Below are 22,613 nucleotides of genomic sequence, written 5' to 3' on the forward strand. Positions count from 1 at the left end.
GTAAAGCGAATGAGACAAGTGTTAGCAGGTGGGAAACCTTAAATGGCAACCCGCTTGACACCCGTCATAATAAATCCACCATGTCTTCTCGAATACTTCACTAATGAACGTTACTCAAGTTTCATAATGGTATCTATCGCGTTTGACTAACCATTAGCGCATCTCTTTGCACCCCATTAGCGCCAAGAAAATCTCTATAAGGAACGAAGCTATCGGATTAAGGATCAACATAGTGGAATAAGACGCAAAAGCCAAGCACCTAATAAGATAAGCTCAACAAACAGCTAATCATACCGCTTTCATCGCCAGTCATCGTAAACAAAGGTCGGCGGTACAAGTCACTAGTTACGAGCGTGGTTGGTAGGAACGAAGTCGAGATTGGCGAGTGACAGAATCACAACGTTATGCTGCTGCTCTTAAAATAGAACATTGTTGTACAGACTACTAATCATCAATATTCCCATAATCGAAACAACACTGTATAGGATGCGGTTAGTAAGCCTTCACGTTAACATGTCCATTAGAGGTATCAATGCGCGTTATATACCTATCCATACTGCCATAGTAGTATAAATAGCTAGGATCCCTTGCGGTTCACATCCGACCCGTCCTTCCCGGAGGACTTGAGAATTTAGTACATGGGTTAGTTCTTAGAATCATCATATGATGGAGGCCTCGAGATAAAAGGCTATTCCTTTGAAGTAGATGAAGCATATCTCGGTCATTGCGCCTTATGATCTTCGTCGCCTCAGCCTCAGGGAGGATCTTTAGGAGTCTTTAACGCCCATAACTTGACGTTGTGTCGATCGATCTCGATCCTAAGAGCGGTAGCACGTTACGCCGAGGACATGTGAAATATAATACTGGATACCAGTACAACTTATTTGCCACGTTGAGTATTTGTTCGCAAGACTCGATGTTGTTATTATTTGCCCTAGCTTCGCCCAGCGTCTCCTATTTCTACTACACAGCAAACATTCACTCAACAACTAAGATATGCATACTATGTTCGTACCGGATAGAAGCAGCGCTACGTAAAGCTAGGGACTCGTCAAATGATGATATTCCTTACAAATACGATTTTCAAGGTTTGTCTCAATTTAAATCCTCTTGAGTGACCTTTTAGCCTCACATATATATCGGTCACCGTTTGAAAGAAGGAGTCTGGTTACCAATTTCCATATTCAGAAAAATCCGAATATAATCCCTCAACATAGCCTACGAGAACTGTTAGAACTTTTCAAGTAGCGTGTTATTGTAGGTATCGTAAGAACTTACCATCGCCCGTAACAACCATTTCGGGGTAACTTGAGCCGGAGACACCAAATAGATCCAGATTATCTATTGGTTCGCTATCTTGATTCCTTGGCCCTTCAAATCGGCTCGGCACGTCTATATATGTATTGGCTGTGTCTAGCCTACGAGGTTCAGAAATGTCCGTTTGGTTTATATTGGGCATCCGGTCCTGCGCACTAGTATTTGGTAAAGGCTCTTGTACTAATGGTGAGGCCACAATGGGTCCGTTAGCCCCCTGATCTGATCGTGATCCTTGGCCAGCAACATTAAGGGCGTGTCTTAATGCCTCCATAAGGTCATCTCTATGGTTTCGGGCTGGAGCTAGTTGAGGTCGATCGGCTAAGAGGAAATCAAAGACTTCCAAAACCCTGGATTGGTAGGCATTGTGTGTGTGTGGCTCTTCATAATCTACGTATTTGCATAGTTAGCATAACTATACGTCACTTCGGGGGTTATCGTCGATAAGTCCTCGCGAAAAATCCAATCGTGCCTAGGTACGACTCACATGCTGTCGGGGGCCTTTCCACCTCGGGAAAGAGAGCATCCCAGGCAAGGAACCATCTTTCTTCATCAGAAGGTTCACCCTGGGATTTGCGTCTTCTCTTAAAAATATCCTTAACCCTATCCCACATAGCTTGAGACATACCACGTTCTTGCTCGAATGTCAGTCGGTCACATCTCGGATCTTGGGCCAAATGATTTTGTAACTCCCCAGGCTTGTCGAAAATATTCCCGCACCGAGGGCATTGGTGCAAGGTGTGGACACGTTCTAAGTGGCGCCTTTTCTTAAGTCAGCTTATATATTTACACGTAGTTAGGTAGACGGACTTATAATGGTTAATAGATGTGAATCCAGGACCGGCACACGATTTATACCGTGTCGCAGTCCTCCCTCTAGTATTTCTTGGGCTGTATGTTACCCTGTCGAAGATATTGTATCCGCAGGCAAACCTTCTGTGAGGTGACGAGCTTTCTGGAGGATGGCAGTCAACGAGGACTCGATCGTCATGATCGTCGCTTCCGAGCGCCTGGTCCTGGTTTAAATTGCTTGGAGGCGCTTCATCGATACGCTTTCTCTTTGTAGGCCTGGAATTGCTTCCGCAGCTAACTATGATACTTGATTCCTGAAAGTTGTCGGCACCGTGCGATAAGATGGGTCCATACCCGTAGACCTGTGCTCGACGATCTGGGGGAAGTTGTACCAAGTAGTTGATCACTCTATCTGCTAGTTGCTTATTGGACGAAAAGACCTGTCTGATTGCGTTGTTTAAATTTTCAAACGGATCATATTCGTCGTCATCAGAAGATATGTCTGTTGAAGTTTCGGAATCAAGGGAGTCAGAATCGCTCATTACATCGAACTGTGCCCCAATGCCAGCCCTGATTTGGGGAGGAACCAACATCTTAACTGCAACACTTCTTGGGTCATTGGAGCTATTAGGCCATCCCTCTAACGTAGGCTTCCAGTATGAAGAGTATATAGCATCTGCATGTGATGGTTTGGAAGGAATTTCTCGCAAGTCTTTGGACTGGGCTGATTTAATTGGAAGCAGCGGCTCTCGCCATGCAGGCGAGTAGCGAGATGGATTCCTCTGGCAAATAACAAGCCTGGAGATGTGAAATTAGCATTGCAGTGTAAGTTATACGGCACACCACAAACTTACGATGAAGCCCCCGAAATCGTTGAACCATCTGTTAAACTGGGATATGATGATGCATACTTATGAGTCTCATATTCATCTTCGAACGCTGGTAATCGCAGTCGTGGTGGGCGGCTTGGGGGCTGAGTTAGGGAGTTAGGCTGCCCTGAAACTAAGCAAAGGAATTGAGACGGTAACTACCTACCTTATGTACTCCAGGAAGCTCTTTAAATATGCTAGTTAGATAATCGATATACTCTTCCATCATATATTCGCGGTCAATGTTGTTCATATTCATCAAACGATCCAACACATTGTCCTCCCACAGACCGTAACATATTTGCTCACCGTCCAACTCGAGTAAATCATCTTTATATTTTGGAATTTTGATCCTATCGCCAGCAAACTCCGAGCCTGCTCCGAAAACAGTTGTCCCGGTACCGAAACTTATGCTTCTGGTTTTTGATAGCCCCATTGTAGCAAATGTATAAGATCATCCACAGGGCTATCTGATAAAAGACAATGCTAACTTAATTAGCGTAGAAGTAAAATTATATGTAACAATAGAATTGTATAAAATATGGAGTTAGATGGGATGCAAAGTTAAAAGTCAAACTGAGGTTGTACTCGATCGCAGGTGGGAATTGGTAATTACCATCCAGTTGCGCAGCTGCGCCGGTACTTTTTCGGAGATAGCTTGGGTGACGTCAGGCTCACTCTTGTGCGTGTAGGCACATGTAAGTCAGGTGTAGTTTGCTATTGTTTACAGCCTCAAACGTATTCCTACTTCATGCAGGCTCATCTGATTGCCCACGGCAAGTGGCACAAAAGTTAATTTAATAAACACTAACAACAACTGCAACTGCAACTACGACCGCAACTTCCACACACGTGTGGTCATGTTGTAAAGCCGTACTAGAGAAATGGTTAACTCGTCGGCCTTCTATTGCACAAGTCAATAAGCCGAAGATTCTCGGTTCGAGTCCGGGGTACGGTGGATTTTTCTTTTACAATTTTTATGACATTCCTTTTTTTGGTTCCTGTTCACATATTAAATTCCCAGTGTACCTATATAAATATCCTAGATGTCTCTAATACATACGTGCGCAGCTCTATGAAATAACAAGGCGTCTATATATAGCACCCTGCAACCTTCTACTGTAGAAGCGAAAATGAAAGTAAATTACCTATTGTCCCTTTAATTCTGATTGCTTTACCGATTTAATGTGGTGGTGGTGGTTTGGTGGACGACTATAAAAATGCAAGAGCCCAGAATTTAATAAGGTGTAATCAAGTTAATGCGTTGTTATTCCAGTTCCCTGGCCATAATTTTCTCTTTTAAAAGTTGAGATCTTGAACCAGAATTCATTCTGGTCATTACCCAGATTCATTAGTTTGAAGAAAAAGTCTCATATGATACTACCGCTAGTCAAGTGTACAGTTGTTTACCTTCCAATTACTATAATAACTAGCACAATAAGCCTACACGTATATCTTCGGTCCAGTCTGGTATATATATGGTTGTCCATGCGGCGGTGGAACTTTTCGCTTATTTCTTATTCTATTACGATTGCTACTTGTATGAAATTCGCCCGTCAGAGTCAATGCAGTAAGGTATCAGATCGAACACAAAGCTCTACCAAGCTTTAGAAGAAAATCAATTAATTTCAAAGCTTCGAACTCACGGCGTAAATATAGACATCAACAATAAATCCTTACTTAGGAGACTACCTACTTATATACTCCCTATATAACGGTAGTTTCTTATACTAAAAGAAATCTATTTCGTTAATTACCTTAGGGACACATACAATCTCCACTGAAACCGACGAATTGAGACTCGACGAAGAATTATCACATTCTTCAAGAAGCATTGTAGACGGCTTTGGCCAGTCATGTTCAAAGGGACGCATACCGTGGTCTACTCACATCTAAGGGGATAACATATTTTCGTACAACCTCCCCCTCACGCCATCATACTATATACTTAATCAATCCATTACTTTCGGCCCAACGGTGAATCCCGATGTGATAAATTCGAAAACGCCCAATGGTTTATCATTATATCTCTGGAGGGAACTCTAGCATGGGTTCTCGCGCTATTGTTTCTATGAAATGAATATGTGTTTACCGGGCTCGGAATTCTTTCTCATCGCTAATATACGGGCTTGTGGGGGTTGTACGAATTACCAAGTTCTTCCTATATACCTAGGTATCTGCCTAATATTTATAAAACACTGTCATTTCACGTATCTACAGCTCAAATGTGTCTATGATGTAGGTGCGCAATATCAATATAAGACGGTAGCCCCTAAAGTAACGACTATAACGAGGAAGCCTCTTCTTTGACATAGTTGCGATGAGCGTATGATTCACTCGTATATTTTCGATTAGCCGATCTGATACTTAACCATATCCTCTCTCGAGCCGATAATCAGCATCACATACTCACAACGTTGACGTAAGATTTTCTGTGATGAACGTGAGTTATGGATATGCTTAATCCCGAGCATGGTTACTCGTACTAAGACGAAAGCAGCAACGACATGACTTGGACAGATAGAACTTTTGTTTCTCGCCATCCATTGCGTGGCATCACTACCTAACTCATACTTAGAAAACTTGTTCGCAGCTATGTTTTGGATGAGGACAGGGAAAGACGTGCCTGTTCATACGATTGAGGCGAGTGTTCCGAGACAGGATGCAAACGACGATGAAGGCAATTATCTAAACCTGTAAATATTTGACAACAACAGCGATATGATGAAGCTGCGATGATATCGTATTAGGTAGCTACGCATTGCATCTCTCATCGCGGACCCACTGAGGCGAAAAGTAAGCTCACCAGCCTCACCACTTATAAAGAAGGATGGGTGGTGAAAGAAGGCGGATCGAGATGTCTACGCGCATACACTTTTTTTCTTCCCCCTTAGGTCTTTTAGCTTCATGCAATGGGCTTCGTTCCGGAAGTAATGAAACCGTACCCATCTGCTGCGCAGATCTGTCTATTTTGTCATTTCTGACCGACGGATAGTTGTCGATCAGCAACCGTTCCAGGTACCTGGCAGGTCGAACCAGCGATCGCGAGAAGATACCTAACCTACGTAAGCCTTGCGCGGAAAATCCGCTTTTGGCGCAGTACATTGGTACGGCGGATATGGACAAAAGAATTCATACGAGAAAAACTCCAAAAGTAAGCCGCGCCGCGGAGCTAGGGGTGTGGTATCACAACATATGCGTACGCCACACACATACCACTTCAATATCCAGCAAAAGCAGGCTGCGAAGGAGGTATGATGGACGTCGTATGTAGCCAGGGGAGGTACCCAAAACAGGGAGTGCGTATTGTGGTATTGCGACCTCGTGGACTTCCCGTTAACTGGGGCTGCCGGGGTTCAAACGGTTGCAGACTCGTATGTATGGTACGTACACATGTAAAAGTATCCAAAGTGGAAGTCAGAGAGGGTATCGTATGCAGGGCGGGAAGGGCGGGATAGGCGGGATATTACCACGACTATTCCCCATACGACGGGATGATGTAAGTGTTCAGCTAGTGTATTTTGTAATAAAATGCAATGTACGTGCGCGTGCGCGTGCGCGCGCATTGAACCGCTCTCCGGCTGTCTAGGGGTCCCGTTTCCGCCGTTCGGAGTTACGATAGCCTTATTAGGGTAGCCTTCCCCCTCCTCCGAGAAGAGAAGAGCATGTTGACCCCCGTGCTGTGGCGGTTGACAGCAGCGAACAGGGTGCGTGATGGCAGGGCTTGCGTGCCTTGAACGCGTCTGTATGGGCGATGACCCCTGGACGTTGTTTGCTTGACCCCCGTCTGCGATCGACGTGGAAGCTCAGACACAAAATTGCACTGATCGTGAATAAGGGATTTCTAGCACTTTTCTAGAGATTTGGTTTACTGAGTAGGTACAATACCCAGATTGTAGGCAGCTAACGGAAGACGTCTCGGCTGAGGAGGAAATTGAAATTACGTACCAAGGTATGGGAGCTCGAAGCTGCCCCTGTCAGTAACGTAACAGGATAAGCTCCAATTGGTCAATTCAATGAACCTGGTAACAATGGTCAAGAAGGAAGTGATTCCATCATTGTCTCTCCTTTGTATAACTTATTACTGTGTAAGTAAAGCTTTGATTTAAGTTGGTTTAATGCACCTCTTTTGAGACAGGTAGATACTCGTATAGTTGTCCTATGACACCTGGAGAGCTATTAATATTTGCTACAATGCCGTGTTATACTAATCGTTGTAAGCTACTTACTGCACGTGTGTAATCTGACGGTATACAGGGCATCTCTGGTAACGAGAGCTGATTTGTATCCACAAGTTGACATAGAATGCTGGGAATTCCCTATACTCAATTAGTGGTTACTTAGAAACTGGTAGACTAAGACGTTTAAGAATTACCGGTTTAGTTAGCCACGACACATGAGTAATTTGCCAACGAACCTTCACGTAGAAGCGAATGATATCGTTCATATGTAGTTCCCCTGAGGCTGCCTCACTTTCTTTGAGATTGGTGGTAATTATACGTCCTCCCTTTAAAGTAATTTTGCCGCAGTCGACCGATCAACATCCGTATTAGCTCGACGGGCGGTGGCAGGTGCAGCAAGTTGTGGCATCGAACCCAGTCGTCTGGGACGGACGGGATCGGGTCCAAGGACTCGGGCCGCATGGCTTGAGCCGACGGTCACTTCGAAGACGAGCCACAACCCAACCCCTGCTCCCATCCCCCATCCCCCCCGAGAAAAGTGAGGCGTCAATACTAAGTAGGTACCAAATGCTATTTACGCCTTCGATACTCCTGCAAACTGCCTTTCTGCGGATCGCCCCAATCAGAAGAGAAACGACGAGCCCGGAGGGGGGGACCCTGCATGATGATTTCCGTAGGAACATGAAGGCCCCCGGAATGGTCGAGTGTATTTCTGGTCTTATATGTATCTGACAGAGGTCATCGCAGGTGTTACCCGCGTCCCCGACTAACCTTTCAGCGTAAATTAGGAAACAAAGCGCAACTTCCTTAATGAAGCTCCCCGGTAGCCCCAGTAACAGATCTGACGAGCCTCACAGGGATATGATGCCTAGCGAGATAATCTACCGAATTCACGAGCCTGCAGGGCTACGTAATTCGCTGTTTGCTCACGTTTGCGCTCGTTCATGCGGAGAGCCGGGGTATGCTCCGTCCAATAGCAACACACTCAGGTCTTGGAAGAATTGATTTCGAGGCGCGTCACCGCAATGTACGTCCCTTTATGTCTTAGATTTGCGCCGTAATACTATGAACGTTTTTTTTCTGTTTCTAGCGAGCTGTAGTACGTATGTTCGGATTGTCAGGTACGGATTCACTTTTGTTACATCGTGCGGCGCTCCGTTGTAGCGATCATTCAAGCTATTTTAGCACTTACAGATCGGAAATTTTGAAGCTGTACAAGATCATCTGCTTGGGGACGAGATCATTGGCCGTGCTGTGATCTAAGGCACTAGGAAATAATTAGTTGAGAGCTCATATACATAGGGGCCGATGGTTAGACCATGGTCCAGGCGAGAAGATCAGTACGTATTTGATTAATTTCTTGCCTATAGGTAGCTGAAAGTTTTATATTAAAAGTATCCGAGTAGCTGAAGATGGCTGTCGTGATTTGTAACCAGACTAGAGCACATGTACCTAGTATTGGGATAGGGATCGTAAGCTGGTACCATAAAAACTCTGTAATGAGTTTATGCGGCGGTGGCGATTTCCTTGTGATGTTTATACGTATAGTTGATAGGCAGGTAGGTCGTATCAAGAGTGTTAGTCGGCCTCATTATTAGCTGGCGTGAGTACTAAGCCTTAAGCACTACGGCACATCCGGTCGAATAGTCTTAGTAGGTGATATTCGCAGGTTGATTGGCAAAATTACTTGTCAAGTATCAAATAAGATCATGGCCATTGTCCACACTGATTCTAATCCAGTAGTTAGAACCTGGCTCCATTATTTGCTGTTGACACACAGCATGGCCGCTGTATCACCGATGCCCCATCCGCTTGGTATTCGGTGCTGCAACGTTCCGGGACGATAGAGATGCTGTGTTCCGGACGTTGTGGCTTGGTGGGCCCTGACAGATAGATGGATATTATTTACGGACACAAACCGATTCCGACGCCACAGTTATGGGATTGTTGTAGTGTTGATGATTTCAAATAGTTAGTCGATGAAACTAATAGACGGTTTCTATTGTTGTTGCTTAAAACGCTTTTAGAGGGGGGCAACAATGGTGGCTACATAGGCCTGGCTGAAGCTGAACTTGATATATTTGGTTAGGTGATTTTAAGTAATATATCCCTTCTTTCGTAGGACCTGACCCCTCGGCTCCGGATCTGCACTGTTTCAAACGCGTTCGTGACCAACCGGAGTACACCCCCAATTGTTACTAGAACAACTAAGGTATGAAGCAAAATACCTAACATTGATTTGTTGTTGGCTTAGGCACTCAAGTCGTCCTGTAATTTCTTTTCCGAAAAGCCTGTATAAGTCAGCGTATGGTGAGAATACCAAATTCCTACAGGGGGGGACATATCCTATCTCAAGGGAAGAGTTCCTTGTCAGTCAATTTTATGGGGTAATTGAAGCCGTTCCGCAGCCGTTTGAGCTCCAGACTACATAACGGAATCTAGGCCAAGGTACTTCCTGGAATAATCCGGGAGGCCATATATTATCGAGGCGTTATATCGTACTCCCGGGCTTAATGTCTTCCGTATTTGTCGCGTGACCCTCTTTCATCGGATCTTCGATGTACCTAGGATTAAATGATAACTCGGTTACCTCCGAGGGGTTAGATTGTGTGTACTACTAAAAAACCTAAGGCTACCCAGGTAATAATGAAGCCCGTACATGATAGAGATGGCTAGATGGGATGTACATCAGGGTAACGACCCTGTCTCAGACCTAGACCCGGGTGTCGAGAGGTACAGATTCTCGGAAGGCAAAGTAGATTACCAGATCAGAGACCAGATTAGGTAAAATGAGCCTTGTTATATATTTTATGTACATTATCTTAACGATTAATCGACTATTGTGTATATCAGGTAAGGTAATAGGTAAGGTAAAATGTTGCAATACGGATGAAGTAGAACTGTTCTTTAACTGTTCTTTCTCCTGAAGGTCTTAATGTAAAGTTGAGAAGTTGCATGTCGGTCGTCGGAGGTGCGCATACGACCTTTAGTTTTCAGTTGGAAGCTTCCGTTGTCTGTAGATGCACCTACATGTATGCACCATTTACCCACCTAGGTAAGGTGTATAAAGTGTACTACCTAAGGAGTATAGGTGTGGGAACGTGGGAATGTTGTAACTCTACGGAGGATTAGCGGCGCTAAGTTGGTAAATGTGGTAGAAAAGTAGGTACCTAATGGTAAAGTGTGTACTACCTACCTCCTAGTATATTATACCAGATTAGGTGCGCTGTTACGAGGACGTATGGCGGACCGCGGTAAGTTCCTGCGCCCCCACCTGAATGTAGGGCATTCAGGGCAATTCAGGGGCGTTTTTTTCGTTCGCGCAAGTACCTACCTCTATACAGATGTTTTAGCTGGTGGCGTTCGCAGGAAGTGGGGCCGGCGCAACCCTTAGTCCCGTCCCCGTCGTCGCCGCAAAACTCACTCCTGCACAGTCTAGGCTTTCTATCCAATGGTTCATCTTTGCTCTAGTTCCTCTCCGATCTCTTCCTTTCTTTGACAAAGTAGGACAGGGGTTCTTACTTACCTACATGACACTTGCGGCAGCGACCCTGACTTTCAACCCTCTAACTATGGGACTCAACCCCCTTCGCAAAGCCCTAAGGAACGCTTCGCAGGGCCTTGCAGGGCCTTGCAGGGCCTCTCAGACCCCTCGCAGACCCCTCCTCAGGCTCGCCAGGGCCCTTTATCCGCCATGCGCGAACATATGCATGGCATGTCTCTTGCAGCCTCATCTTCACCAATTCATCAAGATCATCGTCATCATCGTTCCATATTTTTTGCTGCTTAGATGCTTCGCGAATCCTTATAGACCTTGCTATACTTATTCAAACTGACGTCGACCTCTAGAGATCGTCCGTCTCTTTTACCTTGTTCGCCCGCGCGCATTTGACTACGTTGGATGAGAGAGTTATCATGTAAGTCGGGTTTAGTTCTGATTTATGTTTTGATTTTTCGCCTAAAGCTCCTCACCAACTAGACCCCCCAATTCGAATCTCACCCAAAATTTTGCAAGACGACAGGTCAATTCCTTGCGTCATCACTATTTGAGCCGCCCTATACTGCTTCTGGGTAGCTCCCATCGAAGTGGACCGACGGGATTGGAAAATAGGTATACACTATACGGACCTACACTACAGACATCGGCCGGGTCGGAATCCAATTACAAGGTGTAGGTATGGCAAATACATAGGTAGACTTGCTACTTACACTACGCGTACCTATGCTTCTGCAGCTTTGGCATGTTCCTATTCTCGGACCATGCCTCTTTTCGTCTTTCTTGTTACTAGTTCAACCCTGTTCGGTACAAGCACCAAGCCTCACAAGTGTGATCGCCCCCCCACAATGATTACATCTAGATCCTGTCGTTAACCCGAGTTTACATGCCGCAAGTGGCGGACCCTCTGGTATAGTTCTCATGGTTCAGCTGCCGAGGGCCGGTTACTGTGACCTCTTTTGTGACCTAGTCACATTGATTTGTTTTTTACTTTTACTTTTTTACTTTTTTATTTCCCTTGGTATTTTGGTACATAGTGACTTACAGCCTCCCCTTTCCCCTTGACTCGAAGCGGACTGGTCTAGGCGAAGATGAAAAAGGTAAGGACAAGCTACAAGTCTTCAAAGTGGTATTAAAACCTTCAACGGCCCGCCGTCTTTACCTAGTCTCAAAATCTATCGTCCCGATTAGCTTCCTCCCTCTTGATTGGCGTACCGCGGGTCAATTCGATGTGGAGCATCCGTGATGCTTTAGATTGGTACGCTTCCTTTCTTACTACTCGATACACCACGCATTTTACCTTTCCGTCACTTGCACGAACTGGGTATTATATCTAGACTTTTCAAAGGCTCAGTCAAGTGTTACTAGACACTCCCCGGGACTCGTTCCTTTACAGAGACGGCCGTTCCGGGTTTTAGATCTACTAGACACAGCTACCGGCGTAACCTTGGCGGCATGCCATTTCGTTCTCAGGGAGGTGGACCTCCCGGATTCCCAATGCCGTTTCAACCGTCCCAGTCCCGGTCACCTCCGCAGGCTTCCTCCTCACGAGGGGTGGCGCCTGGGATAGACCCGTCGGGGCCCTTTATCCCGTTTCAAGAATCACAGTTCGACATTCTCGAGTGGTACCCGCAGTTCCAGTCATGTGTCCGGTATTTTTTGGATCACGCCCAGCACAGTGGTCCGGTACAGGCCGTTGCAGCATTCGTAAATATACAATTACCTTTCCAAAAACGAAAACATCCTGTTATCTCATCACAGATGCCCGGATCGCCGGCGGGCGTGTCGTCCCAGTCGCCAATTCTTCCAATACCAAATCGTACACCAACATCTATTTCCTTGACGCCGTACATCCGGCGGCTAGTAGCAACCGGCTTAGATCTCCCGGGTGTTTTGCATGGGTTCTTTGGAGACGATTGGGTTGCTGGGATAGGGCACCTCCATGAAGTGGAGCGGAGAAATTTCCTCTTTGCCGCCAAGAGTGCCGGCTGGCTGAAGGTTAAGTCCCAATACGACATGCCAGATGAGCAGACCATTCCTTTCCTGCGTCCTCTTCAGAACGTTACGGAGAAAGAGATTGTTAGCGCAGAGGCAAATTGGAGCGAATGGCTAGCAATGCAGGACTGGATGGTCGGTCCTAGGTCGCCTGATGTCGATAGAGACATGGCAGTTATAAAAAGCGAGGATGTCTGAGACACAAGGCGGGTATCGCCAATGCAGTCTCTGCGTACCTTAGGAGGACAGTGGGCAACCGAGATACACGACGCCCGGATATTAGATGGGATAGACGGGATTATAGGGGTTGACTGGATGGATGCGGTTTGCTCTGGGGGAAGCGACCAGGCAGGCGTAAGGGTTTTATTTCACGGCACCAGAGATGATTAACTAGAGATCATCAAGCTCAGAGTTTCTATTTAGTACCTTTGGGATAATGGGTCGACTCGAGTGTACCGCTACGCGCTTTATACTTATCCACAGGATGGAAGGGAAAACGCGGGCAATTTTCTATAAAAGACTGGATTGGTTCGAATTGATTAGAGATTGTTAGTTTTGTAGATACGTACATTTATCTTAAGTCTTGCGTAGGGTATAATGGGGTGGTAGGTATAATAATTACATAAGTTGAACTTGAAATCTATTTACATCCATTTATACCTATACGTGGTATTGGTTGTGGCGTTTTAATCTTTTGGCTCGCTTGTTGCGGCATGAAGATAAGGAGGCTTTTGCTGTTTATTCTATTGAGGGGTCCTTTGTCGAGCTCACATGGCCCAAGCTCCATATCCTAGCTAACACGTTGTGGCCCTAATAATGCCCCTGGCCTCGGCCGGAGCCCAGGCTGGATTAGCAACAAGAGCCACTAAATAGGTACCTACAAGGGTACCTAAGGTAGCTTAGCCGGAGCACCTACCACCGATAGTGGGCAAGCTGGCAAGGTAGTAGCACTAAGATAACCACCCACGTCAATCAGTCACTGCCGAATTTCTAAGAGTTCAGCCTCGCGAATTCAAAATCTACGGTTACAACATACAAACACAAAATACACATACCATAACAACATAACACATAAAACATACGATAGTTATAAAGGAAAAACACGCAGTACGGGGTATAATATAAGTCTAACATTAATCAATTAACCACGCACCTTCAATGTACCAATCAAAATCCGATATTCGAAGACCTAAACACGCTATTTGAAGATGGAGATGGATGTGGATATGATGAAGACGGAGGATGTCTTGACAAATGGACATGAACAAGACCATGTCAATTCAAGAGAGGAGTGGGATAAGTTTCTTAATAGATGCTTATCGTGTCGTCTGGATGTGGATACTTTCGAATCCTATATTCCCATGATGCATTCGAGATATCCATTACCTCCAGTCATCATCGCCGACATTTTCTTGAAACCCCAACCTTCGAATCCCGAAAGCCTCGACCCTCGCATCCCACGATATTTCCAAGGCCTAGTCAAATACAAGCTCATCGATACTCCTTCTATACTCAAGGCGTTATATAAGTATTCGACATCACATGCGCAAGCTTCAAAAGCCGGCAATGGCTCGTTAGGGAATGGGGAGGATAAGGCGCATCTAAGATGGGGTAATTCTTATGGTGCTGAAGAGGTCATCTTCTACCGCCTCACCAAAGCTGTCGCGATGGGATCTGGTATCGAAAGTTCCGGGGATGCCTTACAAATATGCAAATTGATAGCGCAATGGATGACATTATTCACTTCGGCCTCGACAGCATTCGCACACGATGTCATGAGCCAATTGCATAGTCCACAGTCCAGGGAGGAAATGGAAGCAGCTAGAGCTGCGTTTGTTATGCTTCTCTTAGCAATCTGCGAGAGTCAAACATTTCTGAACGCTCTCAGCCGTCCTTCTGCAAAATGTACGTGATTGCGTCTTACATTTCTCGCCCCTGACATAAATTTTGACTAGGTTGACATTATATAGATGCGCGGAGGGCTCTATCTGAAAGCCTAGCAAGCTTTATTCCCTCTATCCTCCAGAGTGCATCGCAGATTGCCAGTCGGCTCGAGCTATTCCGTACAGAGACTCTTGCTTCTTTCGAACCGGCTGATAAGAACAAGGACACTACTAATTCTGGGTTTGATGATATAGAGTCTACGATGGCTTTAGACAATTTCGTCGTACCTGAGCTTCCAAATGTTAACTCGCGAGCTGGCTTATACATTTACTTGAATGCCTTAGTATGATTCTGAAAATACACCTTTATGAAGTAAAGACTAATTCTGTCTAGCTTGTTGGGAGACCGCTGATAGATGACGCTGCTCTCTTCAACTATCTGCATAATAGGTATCAGGTATGTGTTGCCCTCGACACGCTGTTCGAGGAAATATGTTAATATAAGATAGGGGGATATACAGTCTACGGCAATTGACCTAATACTAGCTTCTTTCGATGTCCTCGCTAACGCAGTCTTTCGTAATGAAGGCCACCAGGCTAGCTACCTCCTTCGATCTTATTTAATCAACAAATTACCCTTGCTTCTAGCAACGTTGGCGACGTCCATGTATCCCCCGTTGTCAGCTCAATTCTGTATCACCGAGGCACTTAGCCAGGTTGACACCAATGCTTTCCCAACGCTCTCTGCCATGTTTGATGATACACACAATAGCAATATTTTAACCGATAACGTCCGTCAGGATTTCTGTTTTGCTTGCTGTCTACATGGATTAATCCCGGAGTCAAGTATTGAAGTTTTACTCGGCGAGATTACGTACCAGACCCTACCACAGGCAGGTCGGTATGTCAAGGAGCAACTAGTCGAGGAATGCATGGGCGATCCTGAGAGGATTCAACGACTAATTGGCGAACTGGACAATATGGACGGGAATGTCGGAGCGGTTTGTCAAGCTCTAGCAGAGGTAAGCACCTAGAACTGTGCCGACATTGGGACTCAAGTGCTAACGGAAGAACGCTAGGTTATCGGTCGCCTTTGCAATAACAAGGAAACTATGACCTTGAAGCTTCTATGCAGCCAACTTGCTAAGAAGCCGCTACTACTAGATGTAATGCTTCTATTCTGCAAGCCAATTACTATGTTACATCCTCTATGCGAGCTACTGGATAATCACTGGCGTTACGAAGAGGACCAAGGGGAATATCAACCCGTTTATGAAGAATTCGGGTCCGTACTCCTTTTAGTATTGGCATTCGTTCATCGCTATAATCTTTCGGCCATGGATCTCGGCATTCGATCAGACTCGTTCGTAGCCAAACTACTCAGAGTGCACCAGCTCAACAGGCCATTAGAGGAGTTAACAGATCGAGAGAACGGCCATTTGGATGGTTGGATACGCGGCCTTTTCGATAGTGAATCAGGTGGACTGGCCGACGAACTGTTATCTTCGTGTCCTCCGCAAGATTTCTATCTACTTGTTCCCACACTATTCCACCAGATTGTTCTCGCATATTGCACAAACCATCTCGACGAAGAAAGCCTCAAGACCGGTGTTGAATGTAAGCCTCAAATTAACAAACCCTCCTAGATCGCGTACTCATTTGGACCTAGACTTAGTGAATACGTTCCTACTCCCATCCCTCGTGCCGGCGATTCTATACATGTCTAGTCTGCTCTGGGTGGAGCTTAGCCATGGCCAGGAACACAAAGCGGTTATTAGGATCTTGCAGCTGGTCCTCTTAACCAAACAAGGCTCAACTGAGGCCCAAACGATGCTATCTTCGGTTGTGAATATCATCGCGATACCGCTGGACTACTCACTGCGATCGTTACAGCGATGGGATCCCAAAAACCAGACGACAGAGCCTTTGCTTAAAGCGATGAGAGAAAATATCCGCCTCTCGCGACGAACTGCCAGCGCTTTTAACAACGAGCTCGAGGTATGGTGTAGTACAGCGAATGGGGGACTTGCCGCGCTTGTTCGGCATTTAGTGCAAAGCTTTGTATCATGGAGCGTCCATCCAGGCCTGAATGTGGTGCCGACTTCATATACGCATCGCCAGATTCTAACTGCTTTAAGGATGCTTGGCGCAAAACGATTTCTATACATCGTTCTGGAAGAAGTCAAGGTGCAGACTGAAGCTGGTAACGGAAGCATTGCCCACGATATTGCCACCGCACTCATATGCGCTCCTGATGTGACCAATCTGCCGCCACCAACAGAAGCGGTGCTTCATTTAGACTCTGCAAATCGACCCTACGTACCTCCGCAACTACGAACTTCCCTTCAAGCGGCCTTAAAGGCAGAGGCGGAAGATTGCAAAATCATTCAGAAATCGGATCCGGGCATGGCTGAGATCATCGTTCGCCTGTACCGCAAAGTCGAGGCGCAGATGCTCATGCCTCCGCCAGCCGAGTCAATACTGCAAGGCGAGCTCGCTAATTTAGGACTGGGAGAAAACGCGCACGCGCTCGGGGATGCGTTAGCCGCAGCCGCCCAAAACGAGAGCTTGGGGGCAAACGACGGAAGCATGAATTTAGATCTTGGAAACGGTGGCCATGACATGAACCATCTCGGCGATCCGGGTGATTCCAGTCACCATGGTGGAATTGACTTTGGATCGAGCGACGATATGTTTAGCGGTCTCGGAGGCGGTAGTGGTGGTGCTGATCTCCTTGACAGCTGGGATTTAACTTAGATAGTGTCACAAATACCCTTTTTGTTATTACTGGATTAAGCAAGGGCGTGAGCGAGGCGTTTACGTGGCAGAACAGCGTCAAAAAAAGTGTCGATTTTATAAGTACTAACATACCAAAGGCTCATTTTCTTATCTACATAATTCAGCGAACTACTCGAGGATGGCTTTATAACTTATCCCAAAATAAAATTTAGAGCCTATTGTATATTGATATGATTTTTTATATTTTTTCTGCTTGATATATTTGGAGAGAACCTTTTACAAAAGTATTCCTTTTGTTAGGCACTTATTTTGACGCCGTTCTGCGTGGGTAGGAAGAACTCCATTCCTCGGTTGAATGAGTTTTAGCTACAAGACAAGGCCGTGGAGCGTAAAATAGCTGTAACAAGTGATGATAAAATTAAGCAGCGCTTGGTGTAGTTAAGTACCTAGGTACCTAACCTAATGCATTTTGTCAATGCCTCTATTCCCAAGCACGCAATATGACCCCTGCAATGCGGTCATTGGAGATATGTAAGTACCCAGGTTACCTATTCTATCACCTAAACTACCTACATAGGTAACAATTGATCATAGCTACATTTTACATAGACATTAACAACACTATGAGAAATACAATCGAAATGAATTGTTACCGCATGTAAAGGAACGCTTGAACATACATGCAAGTCTAGAAAATGCGGACTACGGCTCTAACCGCTTTACTATGCGCCACCGGCTCCGGCTTGGTTGGAGCCACGCCAAACTCAGGTCCAGATCAAAAACCGCTTGGTCCTGGCCATGAGACGGAGACACAGCCGTCACGATCTCAACCTAATGTCGTGTTCGTTCTAACGGACGATCAGGACGTACACTTATTGTCGTTAGATTATATGCCGTTGGTCAAGAAGCATCTGTTAGACCAGGGAACGCGGTTTAGTAGCCACTACGCAACGACGGCCGTGTGCTGTCCATCGAGGGTCACGTTGTGGACGGGCAAGTTTGCGCATAATACCAATGTTACGGATGTGAAGGCGCCGTACGGAGGGTATCCTAAATTCATATCGCAAGGCTTCAACGACAATTATTTCCCGGTCTGGCTACAGGAGGTCGGGTATAATGTGTATTATACGGGAAAGCTGTTCAATGTGCATACGGTGGAAAACTACAACTCGCCGGCTCCAGGGGGGTTTACAGGCTCGGTATTACCATCCATCCACTCACTCACCTACTTCTTGTTTATGTGTTCGGGTTCAAAGCTAACTTGGATTTAGGACTTTTTACTTGACCCCTATACGTATAACTATCTAAACAGCACGTTTCAGCGGAACGGAGAAGAGCCGCGTAGTTACGAAGGGCAGTATAGCACGGATGTGTTGGCGGAGAAAGCGTACGGACTGCTAGATGAAGCTGTTGAAGCCGGAAAGCCTTTCTTCCTCGTTGCTGCGCCGATTGCCCCTCATGCCAATGTTGTAATGAAGGATTCGGCTTCGGATGGCCATCGTGATCTCGATAATCTGCCTTTCGAGTTCACCGAACCGGTGCCTGCTGAGCGGCATAAGCATCTTTTCAAGGACGAGAAGGTGCCCCGGACAGATAATTTTAATCCAGATGAAGTATGTATTAATTATTCAGTGGTAACACTCTACGATCCCTTAAATCTCAAAAAAAGACTTGCCCCTTTTCTTAACATACTCATACTTTCACAGCCTTCCGGCGCAAACTGGATCTCCCAGCTACCGCAACAAAACAGCACCAACGTAGAGTACAACGACCACTTCTACCGGCAGCGCCTGCGCTCTCTCCAAGCCGTCGACGAGCTTGTCGACGGGCTCGTCCAGCGGCTCGAGGCGTACGATATCCTCGACAACACGTACTTCGTGTACAGCAGCGACAACGGGTACCACATCGGGCAGCACAGGCTGCAGCCGGGCAAGAGCTGCGGGTACGAGGAGGACGTGAACGTGCCGCTGATCGTGCGGGGGCCGGGCGTCGAGGCTAACTATACGGCCGAGGGGGTGGTGACTACGCACGCGGATCTCGCGCCGACGTTTTTTGATCTACTCGGGCTTGCGCGGAGGGACGACTTTGATGGCGCGGCGATCCCGGTGACGAAGGAGGGGATCGAGGAGGTGAAGGGAAGGGGGGAGAGGAGGGAGCATGCGGGTATTGAGTATTGGGGGATGGCGATGGGTGAGGGGATTTATAACCGTGAGTGGAAGGGTTGCTTTTCGTAAGATCGCTACCCTTTACCTGATCTAACTAATACTGTCTTCTTATCTAGGAAATCCCCGCGAGCATAATACGTACAAGGCTCTTCGCGTCTCAGGGCCGGGGTATAATTTATACTATTCTGTCTGGTGCAATAACGAGCACGAGCTGTACGATCTAAACGTACGCACCCCTTCTACTCACTCCATTGAAAATATCATCGAACTAACACTGTATAGGTCGACCCAGGCCAACTCCGCAACCTTCTCTCTTCGGAATCAGTCACCTCTTCAACAGCAACAGCAACAGCAGCTGGGTATCCCGTCGACAAAGTTGCCGCACGCCTCGACGCCCTAGTCCTAGTCCTCAAAACCTGCGCGGGCACAACGTGCCAACGACCGTGGGCGGAATTACACCCCGAGGGCGGCGTGCAGACGCTCGCGGACGCGCTGGAGCCGCGATACGACGGCTTTTACGAGGCGCAGGGTCGTGCTGCTCGTGTCGAGTATGCGTACTGCGCTAATGGATTCTTACCTGATGCTGAGGGTCCGACGTGGGAGGGTCTGAGGGATGGGTTGAGGTGGGAGGATTGGGTATGATGGGAAGGTTAGAATTATGAAGACTTATAGGTAGAGGCTGGGAGCAATATTGAAGTATTGAGAAGGTAGTTATAATGCATTTACATTAGGTAGCCTCCAGAGTGTATACAGCATATGATGAATTAAACAAATAATACTTAGTCTCGCATCATTCTTTACACTGGGAAACCTCTCAATATGGCTGTGGCTTTAAAGCATCGGTAATAATGAATTGCTCACAAGACTTCATTTTTATTTCAATGTTCTTACCTATAAGCAACATTTTAAATATCCTACGGTGAGAGTATTTGATAATAGGTGTGAATGAATGTGTATTGGAAGAATGTTCTATTATTTGAGCTTATAGTTTTTAGTTTTCTGTGATGATGGTTTCAACCAGTTGTTAACTAAAACTCGGATGATAAACCGTGACTACCTATGGACCCAACCTAAGTGAAATCGCAGCCACGTCAAGCCCCCAGAATTTAGGGCATTAGCCACCCGTCTACATCTGGCAAGAGGTGGGTAATGCGTCGGTATGGGGAAGTAAGTGACGCAACGTCACGTCATTGGCCCAAACCCAAATTCAGGGATCCATTGTTCAATGGGCAATTGCATTTGACCAGATTGCACACAAGCCAAGCAGCTAACCTTAATTGATGAATTGGAAGCTTCCTTCGCAACCTTCGCAACTTTCTTTTCTTTCCTCCGAGCTTCTTTTCCCTCCCTCTAACTAATTCCTTCTAAACAACTTCACCCCTCCGTTTCTCTACCTGGTCTTCTTGTCCAACATGGTCGCCCTCCGTTATTCTGTCCTCGCCGCTCTGGCTCTTCGCGTCGTCTCTGTATTCGCCGCTGCTGCTGCTGAGCCAGATGCCGACTCTGTAAGTTACCTAAACAGCTTTCTAATTTATCAATTCGTAAGAAAGCTAGCTGCTAACGTGATTTACTCTGAAGCCCCTTTCCGACAATGCCGGCAGTACTCCCGCGGCCGAGTTGAAGGCCGAGGTTGTCGCTACCTTCCCCGAAGCCGATGATATCTTTGGAGTGAAGCTTGTCAATGGCCGCCCGACCAAGGCTGTGATTGATGTGACCAACAACGAGGATGAGCCAATCTTGGTCGCTTTCCTCGGCGGTCAGCTCCTCAGTCCCAAGCCACTAACTCCCGGAGACAACCCTACGGCTGCCGTTGTTCGTAACTTAACTACCGTCCGTTACGAAACCACCATCCCCGCTGGCGAGAAGCAGTCGCTTCCTTACTCCTTCGTACTTGACATGTTGCCCCAGGACTTGCGCCTCCAGATTATTGCCGTTGTTAGCAATTCTGCCAACCAGATCTTCCAGGTTGGTGTGTACGACCAGACCGTCAGCATCGTCGAGGCACCTACCAGCATTTTCGATCCTCAGATGTAAGTTTCTTTCTCTAGCTTATTTCTCCAACTGTTTCGTATCTTGCACTCTGCCTATGACTGAAACCTGCTAACACCGTCACTATAGTATCTTCCTATACGTCGTCCTCACCGCTGCCTTTGCCGGCACTAGCTACTTCGTGTACAAGACCTATATCGAGGCTCTCTTCCCCCAGGCCAAGCGCGCCCCTAGCACCAAGCACAGCAAGAAGAGCCGCACTCCTGCCCCCGCTGCCGAGAAGGAGCCCCTGTCTGGAGGTGAAGGTTCTGCGACCGGCACTGACAAGGGTTACGACGAGAGCTGGATCCCTTCGGACCACCTGAACCGCCCTGCCGCGCGCCGTGTCAAGAGCGGTGCTAGCAGCAAGTCCAAGGCCAAGGTCTCTGAGTAGAATCTGGCTGCATAGCAGACCCTTTCACTAAGGCTGCCTACCGCCCGTTAGCGGGCTTCATGTGGTACGCGTTGGGATAAATGAACAGGGTGCGGGTAATCCATTCGTCATCACGAGGGTTGGAAAGGAAAAAAGTGCATTCATCGAGTTGCGGCAACGGGAAAAAGTTAAAAAGCAGAGCAAAGCATATGGTGTACCTTTAGAGGCTGTAATATGTTTATGGCGACCCTCGTTATGTATTGTATAGTGCTCATCTGCCTGCATGTACATGAATTGGACTGGTATTAAAAAGTTCCGAAATACCGCTTGCCTGATGTGTCTTGGTGTTATGGTGTTATATGAGAACCCGATTTTGCGTAATGAATTTCATGTCATTGACGTTCATGAGTAGGGGGTCTGTCATTTCACTACATTTATAATTATTCGTGTCTAGTTGCATCATCTAAATAACTTATATTCAAATAGATAACTAATATTATTGTATACCTGGCGAATATAAAGCCTCGCATACGGACGATATCTAAAAGACAAGACCAATACGAGATTGCGTGCTATAAAGTTGGTGTATCGTAACGAAGGGTCCAGACTAGTTACTCTATATCTTATAGTAGGACCAGTCTAATTGATACCTACACTTGTCTACATGAGTAAATCCTGATGAATACCTAATAACAGGTAGCCGTTACCATAACTACTATAACTACCTCCTAAACTACATGCTAATTCAGGAGCAACTCTTTCATCTCTACGAAAACAT

The 22,613-nt window shown here is 46.4% G+C and overlaps 5 protein-coding genes and 1 non-coding gene across 6 annotated transcripts; 5 read left to right on the forward strand and 1 right to left on the reverse strand.

The window, feature by feature from the left end:
- Nucleotides 1–1,168: 1,168 nt before the first annotated feature.
- F5Y00DRAFT_269715 (uncharacterized protein) lies at nt 1,169–3,411 on the reverse strand (the record flags this gene model as incomplete). The annotated part of the gene is made up of 6 exons (XM_048012492.1): nt 1,169–1,218; nt 1,279–1,704; nt 1,802–2,076; nt 2,125–2,904; nt 2,961–3,079; nt 3,142–3,411. The coding sequence occupies 6 exons, from the start codon at nt 3,409–3,411 to the stop codon at nt 1,169–1,171; spliced, it is 1,920 nt and encodes a 639-aa protein (XP_047865012.1).
- Nucleotides 3,412–3,845: 434 nt separating this feature from the next.
- F5Y00DRAFT_t85 lies at nt 3,846–3,933 on the forward strand. The gene has a single exon. It is a non-coding gene; the product is annotated as a tRNA-Arg (tRNA).
- Nucleotides 3,934–11,550: 7,617 nt separating this feature from the next.
- F5Y00DRAFT_73555 (uncharacterized protein) lies at nt 11,551–12,954 on the forward strand. Its single transcript, XM_048014083.1, has one exon. It carries the CDS (start codon nt 12,108–12,110, stop codon nt 12,843–12,845), a length of 738 nt encoding a protein of 245 aa, XP_047865013.1. The 5' UTR covers nt 11,551–12,107; the 3' UTR covers nt 12,846–12,954.
- A 694-nt stretch (nt 12,955–13,648) lies between these two features.
- Nucleotides 13,649–17,452, forward strand: F5Y00DRAFT_236569 (Med5-domain-containing protein). The gene is made up of 6 exons (XM_048007717.1): nt 13,649–14,552; nt 14,618–14,874; nt 14,925–14,987; nt 15,040–15,552; nt 15,610–16,147; nt 16,200–17,452. The coding sequence occupies exons 1-6, from the start codon at nt 13,856–13,858 to the stop codon at nt 17,285–17,287; spliced, it is 3,156 nt and encodes a 1,051-aa protein (XP_047865014.1). The 5' UTR covers nt 13,649–13,855; the 3' UTR covers nt 17,288–17,452.
- A 512-nt stretch (nt 17,453–17,964) lies between these two features.
- Nucleotides 17,965–20,076, forward strand: F5Y00DRAFT_261900 (putative arylsulfatase; the record flags this gene model as incomplete). The annotated part of the gene is made up of 5 exons (XM_048011290.1): nt 17,965–18,468; nt 18,541–18,882; nt 18,976–19,477; nt 19,551–19,660; nt 19,717–20,076. 5 exons carry the CDS (start codon nt 17,965–17,967, stop codon nt 20,074–20,076), a joined length of 1,818 nt encoding a protein of 605 aa, XP_047865015.1.
- A 624-nt stretch (nt 20,077–20,700) lies between these two features.
- Nucleotides 20,701–22,156, forward strand: F5Y00DRAFT_236573 (uncharacterized protein). The gene is made up of 3 exons (XM_048007718.1): nt 20,701–20,939; nt 21,013–21,464; nt 21,553–22,156. The coding sequence occupies exons 1-3, from the start codon at nt 20,847–20,849 to the stop codon at nt 21,854–21,856; spliced, it is 849 nt and encodes a 282-aa protein (XP_047865016.1). The 5' UTR covers nt 20,701–20,846; the 3' UTR covers nt 21,857–22,156.
- The last annotated feature ends 457 nt before the right edge of the window (nt 22,157–22,613 follow it).

Source organism: Daldinia vernicosa (genome assembly GCF_022497035.1).
Source record: "Daldinia vernicosa strain CBS 139.73 unplaced genomic scaffold F5Y00scaffold_22, whole genome shotgun sequence".
NCBI classification, from domain to species: domain Eukaryota; kingdom Fungi; phylum Ascomycota; class Sordariomycetes; order Xylariales; family Hypoxylaceae; genus Daldinia; species Daldinia vernicosa.

What these genes read in the sequence shown, in the direction of transcription:
- F5Y00DRAFT_236573 (XM_048007718.1), top strand. Translation starts at nt 20,847, where the DNA reads ATGGTCGCCCTCCGTTATTCTGTCCTCGCCGCTCTGGCTCTTCGCGTC. An exon ending in CTGAGCCAGATGCCGACTCT is followed by an intron (nt 20,940 to 21,012) that starts GTAAGTTACCTA and finishes TTTACTCTGAAG; the next exon opens with CCCCTTTCCGACAATGCCGG. An exon ending in AGCATTTTCGATCCTCAGAT is followed by an intron (nt 21,465 to 21,552) that starts GTAAGTTTCTTT and finishes CCGTCACTATAG; the next exon opens with TATCTTCCTATACGTCGTCC.
- F5Y00DRAFT_73555 (XM_048014083.1), top strand. Translation starts at nt 12,108, where the DNA reads ATGCCATTTCGTTCTCAGGGAGGTGGACCTCCCGGATTCCCAATGCCG.
- F5Y00DRAFT_236569 (XM_048007717.1), top strand. Translation starts at nt 13,856, where the DNA reads ATGGAGATGGATGTGGATATGATGAAGACGGAGGATGTCTTGACAAAT. An exon ending in CAGCCGTCCTTCTGCAAAAT is followed by an intron (nt 14,553 to 14,617) that starts GTACGTGATTGC and finishes GACATTATATAG; the next exon opens with ATGCGCGGAGGGCTCTATCT. An exon ending in ACATTTACTTGAATGCCTTA is followed by an intron (nt 14,875 to 14,924) that starts GTATGATTCTGA and finishes AATTCTGTCTAG; the next exon opens with CTTGTTGGGAGACCGCTGAT.